General features: G+C 48.8%; 4 protein-coding genes across 4 annotated transcripts; all 4 read left to right on the forward strand.

Annotated features, from left to right (window-relative positions):
- Positions 1 to 510: 510 nt before the first annotated feature.
- Positions 511 to 1802, forward strand: An02g12280 (hypothetical protein; the record flags this gene model as incomplete). Its single annotated transcript, XM_059746676.1, has 6 exons — positions 511 to 545; positions 654 to 895; positions 965 to 1025; positions 1147 to 1193; positions 1315 to 1386; positions 1540 to 1802. 6 exons carry the CDS (start codon positions 511 to 513, stop codon positions 1800 to 1802), a joined length of 720 nt encoding a protein of 239 aa, XP_059600107.1.
- A 958-nt stretch (positions 1803 to 2760) lies between these two features.
- On the forward strand, positions 2761 to 4939 carry An02g12290 (uncharacterized protein; the record flags this gene model as incomplete). Its single annotated transcript, XM_059746677.1, has 3 exons — positions 2761 to 2890; positions 2952 to 3412; positions 3464 to 4939. The coding sequence occupies 3 exons, from the start codon at positions 2761 to 2763 to the stop codon at positions 4937 to 4939; spliced, it is 2067 nt and encodes a 688-aa protein (XP_059600108.1).
- Positions 4940 to 6008: 1069 nt separating this feature from the next.
- Positions 6009 to 6955, forward strand: An02g12300 (uncharacterized protein; the record flags this gene model as incomplete). Its single annotated transcript, XM_059746678.1, has 4 exons — positions 6009 to 6050; positions 6134 to 6378; positions 6707 to 6766; positions 6859 to 6955. The coding sequence occupies 4 exons, from the start codon at positions 6009 to 6011 to the stop codon at positions 6953 to 6955; spliced, it is 444 nt and encodes a 147-aa protein (XP_059600109.1).
- A 222-nt stretch (positions 6956 to 7177) lies between these two features.
- Positions 7178 to 8018, forward strand: An02g12310 (uncharacterized protein; the record flags this gene model as incomplete). Its single annotated transcript, XM_001400322.3, has 3 exons — positions 7178 to 7243; positions 7296 to 7838; positions 8004 to 8018. The coding sequence occupies 3 exons, from the start codon at positions 7178 to 7180 to the stop codon at positions 8016 to 8018; spliced, it is 624 nt and encodes a 207-aa protein (XP_001400359.3).
- Between the last annotated feature and the right edge of the window lie 150 nt (positions 8019 to 8168).

Raw genomic sequence — 8168 nt, forward strand, 5'->3', positions numbered from 1 at the left:
AAGAAGAGACTTAAAAAATTTCAGATGGAGGGGGGAAAAATGAAAAAGAGAGTGGGAGAGAGAGGATGAAGGGAATGGTTTTAAGAGAGTCGACAGCAGACCCTGGAGGGTCCTCTCCACGACGGAGATTCAGAGAGACCGTTGCAAGTGACTCCACCAAGCATGAAACAAAAACATACTGCCAAGGGAAAGACGAAGAGAAGAAAAAGTCCGACCTACCTGATTTGCGAGTGGTGCTTGAATTTGAGTAAGGGATGGAGGGGTAGTTGTAAACTAAGGAAGCAGTTCTGCAGAACCGGGACCAGGAATGGGGGGGAGTTTTAGGGGGGATTTAGTTTTGTAGGAACCGGTGAGAATGACGAAGAAGAAGAAGAAAACGCGGCTGGCAAAGCGGGGGGGGAGGAAAACCGAGAAAAAGAGAGGGAAGGCAGGAAGAGGGAAAGCCTGGCGTGCTCGAGGCTCAAGGGAAAGGGAAGGGAAGAGAAAGCATCAGGGCTGTTTGTCTTAATAATGCAAACCAGCGATGGGATTGGAGACGCTAAAGAGTCACGCCCGGCGCACCTCCGTTCCCCTCCTCCCCTAGAAAAATATGGGAAAAAATTGGGGGCAAAAAAAAAAATAAAAAGAGTTGAGATGCCCGCCGGTGGATGCAGCCGTTGCACTGGGATCACATTTCTCCGCGGATTCCGGTGGGTGGATGTTTCCTTCAAGTTGGTTTGGCGACTTTCCACCAAGGCGCTTGCAACTATCTACTACTCTACTTGGATGGACCATGCTGAGCCTGGTTTTGAGGATGCAAGAACCGGAAACCAGGCCAGCCCTGAAAGGGAGCTAAGGACCAGATCTCGGCTAGGCCTTTATGCATGGCGAAGCTCAAGGACTCAACGGGTGTCAAGTTTGCAGCTCCCGTTGACCGACTAAGAACCACTCATCTCCCCGGATCCTCGTCGTAGGGCTGTTTAAGATGCCGGCCATGGTCAATCGTTCGCTGCACGGACGCTGCTGTTCAACCATTCCGGGGGGAGGTTTTATTGCTGGCATTTGAAGTTGTAACCGACACTTGCCGGGGAGCATAAACTGGGGCCCGTCTGGTACCTGCCAGCTGTCTATCTAGCTTATCTGACATCTCGGGTTTTCACTACTAAGCAATTCCCGGGTTGAAGTACTCACTGGTGGAAGCATTCCAGCTACTGGTGGGGCCAGAACTAAGCTTCTTTCTTTCACCACTCTTGCTTGCACCCACCTCCCCCGATTGCTTTCTATTGGCTTCCCTATTGGCCATCAGAATCTGTTTCGGGATTTGATGGGCTGCAGTGCTTCTCAGCTACACTCAGGATCTTGAATCTTGTCAAGTGAGTGCTGTGCATGAGGATATCCGACCCCCAAGTATAAGAGTAGTGTTCGCTCTACCTTTCATTTTACTTTAGTCTTTCCTCGCTCACGGTGCTTTATTCTTCATCCTGAGAGTTGCATCAATTCTCTAGGGCCTCATCAGGATGGGCGACCTCACGAACTAATCTAGTGTTAATATCAGACGAGATGGCCGGGTAGTGGTTGAGAACTTCATAGGTGATCAAACTGATGGACCTCTTTCAGAATGGCAGCCATCTCTTAGGAAATGGACATCCGAGCTCAGGCAATCTGCCAGCAACACCCGGGAGCACAGGATGAGCATGAGCATAACAGAAGCAACCCCCGACGACGGCGTGGCGGTGACAAGTCCTGTACAGGAGGACAACAGGGCATTGACCGATAGATCGGCAGGCTTGCGTATGAATCAACCACAGCTCGCTCAGCACTAGCAACCAATGCAGCATCTCTCGGGTGAACCGAGGCAATCCGCTAATTACGTCCCTCAGCTGACCAGGCAAAATCACTTACTCGGAATAATTCCTTTGAAAGCTGTACTGCGGAGAGCTCAAGGAATGCTGGAATTTGTAATTATGCTGACAGCCTACTTTTCGAAATATCTTGCCTGCGTAGTATTTATTTGTATACGCAACACGTTTGAGACTCGAGGCTCCCATCGATACTGCCGGAGGTGCACAACAAACCAATCGAAGCCCCCCTTATTGAAGGCCCGATCTCCCCTCTTTGCTGCTGCCGCATGTCGGATCCTTTGGTTTTGCTTCATGGATTCCAAGAGAGATAGCTGGCGATAATTGGAGGGGAAAAGAATGGAGCGGCAGGGTGTTACTGGGCATTTTGCTTAGGCACAGCATGTAATAGGACCTTGCTTTGCAAGGGTACATCAGGAAGTACTAGATATACCCTTAGCAAAGATGCGCCCCCCCAAAGCTGTCTTGTGTGTTGCTGAAGAGTATAGCGCGTTGGTCGGAATTGAAGAGTTGCCAGCCACCTTGATACATACCGACATATCACTGTTACGCATTAAAGACAGAAGTAAAGTGAGGATGAGGGAATAAGATGTGACGAAAAGGAGACGCAGATTGCGAGCAGACATACTAGTAGTACATAGATAGCCTTAATAGTCCTGTTAAGAAAACACGATTTTACGTTGACTCGGGATCTCCTTCCCGGCTTAATCCTATATTACACTGACTCACTAGTAAAGTGATCATATTTGGCAACCGCGACATCTCCTGAGGCAACAGTGACGCCAAAAGATGGTCAAGATGTCATCCGGGAAGCTCCTGCCTACACCCACACCCACACACACATTTGCTCTCTTCCACAACTCTCGCCACATCTTTCCTCGACTCACTGACCACACTCCTATCTCCTACCAGCTCACACAACATGGCTCATGTCAGTTCTAATCCGCTACGACACTCCGACCTCTACAATAGAATCGAGGACTGGATCACTGAATCAGATGCCGCACAGAATGGCTACGAAGCACAAGATACACGAAGCTCTCTACTCCACCGTAGGCCTTATTTATCGTTACCCGCATTTGAGGCCTTAAGTGCACCTCTGACAACCTACAGCTCCTTACTATTACCTACAACCGGTGTCTTATGCCTTTGACAAAGATCGATACGATGAAATAATGAAGAGAAATGCGGAACTTGGGAACATGCCAACCCGTTTTGCTGAACGGCAGCCAGGGTGGCTTGGGCGGGAGAATTATTACGCTCAAAGAGGAGGGGTCACTATGTGTTATCCCTCTGTGCAGCAACGACAGGCTCGTGTGAGTCAGATGGCTTCACTCGAGCCAACAGAATCCCAACAGCCAGGTGCATCATCAACAGTAAATGATATGGAAACATCTTCAAACACCGAAAAAGGGGGACGGAACGGTTATGAGCGGCAGCCTCGACACAGAACCAAGAAAGACCGATATGAGTACAAGGTTCAGAATAAGAAGAGCAGCGAACGCTCCCGTTCGAAGAAGAGGACAAACAACGACAGCTTTCGTGCCCCCAACGTGCCCTGTGATCGTCTTACTGTGAGTGGCCATGCTACTACGCCTAAAGTGAGAGGGCTAATACCATCACAGCTGAATCAAAGGTGCCCGAGCGGGATTTTCAGAAGAGGAAAGGCATCATCTCCTGTCAGAACCCGCAGCCGCGATCCGTCGCTCGACTTCTTCGGATTTGATACGATTCTGAATTCAGAAACCAAAGCTAGTGTTGGCTCTGGTTTCTCTGAAAGCGACTTTCTTCATGGGAGCAATACCAATCAAGCTACCCTAAACGGCCCGACCTATGGACACTTCGAGGAAGAATGCGGTTCGATCACAGGGGGGACCATGTATAAGAATGTTGTCTCGGACACCCCCTCTGCAGTCGCCCTCTATCGCTCACAAGAATTACCCAAAGCAGACGACCTTGCTACCGAGCCCAAGGCAATGACTGCCATTTCAGAACCTGCTACAGACAGTTACGTGTCTGCTCTTGTTAACCCGCCAAGTAGAAATTCTGAGGTGCACTGTGATAAGGAACCAGGCTCCCAGTTGACTAGTCATAATATAGTCGATAATACAAGCGTAGATGAAGGCCAGCGGTGCTCCACTAGACTTGATGGAGTCTCTCAGAAGTGCAAGCATCCCTGTGACGCCATGAGGTTGGATGAGCTCGCAGACAGATCTGTTGATGAAAACAAAGCAGACGACCAAGGGATCAAGGAACGGGGATTAGACAAGAAAGTTGTGGCAGCTCCTGTGCACGGCAATACTATCAGCCAATTTGCCTGGCCCAATGCCAGCAAGTGCCGGCAGCCAACCTTGGAGCCTGGCAGCACCTCCGTGGCTGACACTGAGGAATTTGATTATGAAGGAGCAATGGGTGCCAAGCTCCGAAAAACAATCACACCAGACTACGACCTACTCTCCCGGTTCCTGAATAATGGCAGCAGGGATAAGTCGTCCTTGATGTCCGATGTCGACAATCGTGGCGAAAACATGCAGGGTCATCAGAGCCAAATTAGACAGATGATCGAGGAACCAGATTATGAGAGCTTGGACTTTGCAGGTGTGCCTGAAGCCAATGACTGCTGTTCAGAGTTGGCGAGTTTGATTGACATGGAGGAGTGGGAGATAGCATCTGTCATTGTTGATATGGATACAGAGCTTGACACCCAGGTCTTGAGTATGCCAACCTCGAGTGCAGCCGTCTGCAATAAAACACAAGAAATACAGGAACGCCTCGAGGCCACACAGCTTGGCAGAAATATTCAGGGAAAACAGCCGCACCATATCTGTGAGGCAATGCTTGAGGAATCCTTAATTGCCTTGTCTTCTCCCGACAACATGCGAGAAACCTCATCAGCCGCCAAAGGAAGCCGGGTGAGAAACAAATGCCAGCGGTCAAAACATGATAAATTGGTAGCATCAGAAGCCACGAATATCTTCCGTCCGGGGCCCTGGCTGGAGTCGCTGTCACGACGAAGGCGTGGGGCTATTGGAACACTGAATGGTCACTTGGACGCCACTGATGGGCTTGGGACATTTTGGCAGCAAAGAATGGGCTACTGATAGATGGCTGTTTGGGGCTGTTATTGCTCACTTGCTTTATTGGCCGGTTTTGCGTTGTTATTGCTGAATACCCGACGTGATGATATTCTTCACATATGCTAGATGTTGCAGACCCTTTAGGATACACAATATACCCCTTTGCTGTTGCTCATCCAACACGTCTAGCCCACCGTCGGCCCCGGTAGCACAGATGGGTGCCAGATCGATTAACCATGCAATAATTGAGAGACGATAATTAATCCGGCTGGTTCAGGTAGGCGCGGCAGCCCTTACGACGCATGAATGAATTGCGATCGACAACGTAGCGGCCGACATTTGCTTTTTCGGCCGCAGTAGTGTGGGATAGTAGTCCTACACCCTCAAGAAACTCAATAATGGGGCTTCCCTTGTGACAGTTGAGTAGTCAGTAGTTAGCAGTCCCGACAGTATGGTTGCTTTGTTCGAACCCCTGACTTGTATCACCTCGTGTCAATCAGCATCAGTTAGGGTCCCCGACACACTGGCTCTGTTATACCTGACATGCAGGGATTGGGCAGTTAGCGTAGATTCGTCCAGTCGTCCAAGTCAGTCAGTAAGCCCCAGAATATCTAGGCAGCGAAACAGCGCAGGCAGAAAGCAAGCATTACTATGGAGTAGTGCGTATTGGATGACTGGGATGCGAATCCTGCCGGGACTGTCTTGCCCTGCCCTACTCCGTACTTCTTAGACCTAAGCAGGGTATATATGCAATGTAACGTCGGTAGATAGAGGAATGATCTATCCATCACGCTACGGAACCATTCTCCCGGGTCAGGGAGGGGCGTCCTTTTCCTCCTTTGAAGTACAGTAAGTACTATAGGAGTAAGAGTTATATATGTATGAGGTTCTGGATCCGGTATAGATTGTCTCTACTATAGCTGTCACTAGTGGGTTTTGTTTGGGATAGTTGATGGTTTGCTGTCATTGATACCTAACGGGCTTTGGGTGTTGAGTGGTGAGTGATGGGTGGTGGGTTTCGGGGACTCGGGCATCAATGAAAGCTTTGGTTTAGGAATTGAGTGATTGATTGACTTTCGGGTTGATCACGATGATGGCGACGGTGGTGATCTGCTCTTGGGGAGATCGTATGCTTGTTAGCCTTCTTCCATTGCAATTCTCTTGCTACTCACTTACCATGTAGACCATCTCTACTGGTTGAAAAGAAATTAGACGTAGAAGATCACTGTAGATGATGATGATAACACGAGAGAGGCAATCGATCGGATTCATCCCCAGACCAGACTCAGACCAGGCAAGAAGCCAAAGCAAAGCACAGCCCACGAGAGATCAGACCACACCCAGCGTAAGAAAGTAGGACATGCATTAGCCCAGCAGCAATCAACCCCAAGTAGAAACGCCGGCGCTGACGATCCCGGACCCGACGATCTGGCACTGGGCATGAACAAATGCAATGTAACAACGTTCCTTCCTTCCCTCCCTTCCTTCCCCTGATTAACTAGGCTAGCTGCGGGAAACCGTTAGTTTTTTGTGATTTCCCAGCCCGAGGGAATGGTTACCCTTCAAGACATGCATGCGGCAGATAGTTAGTTAGATAGTTAGATGGGTGTTGATAAGGGTACTTCTTGATGTGTGGTTGCACACACATATCCCCTTTCCATTCTTCTATCTTGTCCCCTCTTCGTTCTTGGTCTTGGGGCTAGTGCCTATCACCGTTAGTTTCTATTTCCATCCATGGTGTTGAGGAAGGTGGTACTGCTGCTGGTGGTTTCTTTTTTGTTTCGTTTGCAGATCGGGGACTGGATTGCGTGGCGTGGATGGGCAGACAGGCAAGATGGCTGTGTTTGAGGGGTATGTGATATCTACAATTAGTACGGTGAGGGGTATGGATGGATGGATGCGTGGATGTGTCTAGTTCACTCGCAATCTTTCAGTTGCATTAGCGCAGAACTTGAGCGTTGCCTTTGCCTCACCTTACCTTGCAGTAGGTTGATCCGTGCTGTTGGGTCTTTTTGTCTGGTTTGGTCTGTGGGGGTCTAGAAGAAAGTGAGTAGATGACGCATGTGCGTGAAATCGAGTGAATGGAGGGAGGTATGCGCTAGAAGGGGGTGTGCTATATAAGAGTGTTTGCTAACCGCTTGTATGGACATTCAGTATTTCATCAACAGCGATATTCTCTTCAGTATATCTACTGTATTCCATTCCACAATCACGTCTACACACATTCGATCAGCCAGCTATATTGAACAACCAGCCATCATCATGTCTACCCATCGATTGACTGAGCACAACCTCTTCATCCATGACCAAACCATCGATATCAAGCAGGTACGTCTATACCTCATCATCTTATGAAATAACGCTTCTAACAAGAATTCAGGACCCCAAACGGACCTCCAACCGAATGCAGGACCATGGAAAGAATCAAAACCAGAACCAGAAGCAAATACCTTCCTGGCTCATAACTCTCATATCATCCGAACACATGCACAAGCTCAACTCTCAGTTGGCTCTCAACCTCTCCAAACTTCCTTCAACCACCACCAGCAATAACACCTCCAATACCACAAAAGACACGGACATAGACATCGACGCAGACATCCAGCACATCACAAACGTTCTCTCATCTCTTCCACCTCACGACCCTATCTTCTCCAGATTCAAGTTGCTGGAAGATATCCTCAGTACACAAGCACACAGCCGCCAGGAGAACCTTAGCTCAAACCCAATCCCTCTAGAGCGCTTCCTCACGCCCGGATACAGTGATCCGTACTACATTGTGGAAAGGGCGTTAGAGGAGCTGGGCATCCCGTTTGGGAATCTGGAGAGTGGTGAGATGCGAAGAAACATGGCGAGGGAGAACGTTGATGCTGTGAGGGAGGCTACGATGGGGATGGAGGCGAATAGTGTGTGTGAGGGGAGGGTAGGTAGGACTATCTAGTTGGTTGGTCGGTCTTGACTGGGTCAGACGAAGTGTTTCTTTCATTTGTTCAATGACTGAGGGGGATATGGTTGCTTGAATGAGTTAGGGTTTTCATTTTCTGGGTATATGGGATTCTTTGCATGCGTACATACTCTGGAAGTATAGAAAATGACTGAATGAGACATACTTTGCTTTGCTGCATATTACTCTTAAGGCATAGTAGTACACTTGATGTCAATTTATCTGTGATAGTATTTGGGATTGGGTATATTATACTAAGGAAAGTCAGATCATGCATGTTGCATGTATGCTATGCCATCACCATCACCA

The sequence above is a fragment of the Aspergillus niger genome (genome assembly GCF_000002855.4).
Source record: "Aspergillus niger supercontig An02".
NCBI lineage: Eukaryota > Fungi > Ascomycota > Eurotiomycetes > Eurotiales > Aspergillaceae > Aspergillus > Aspergillus niger.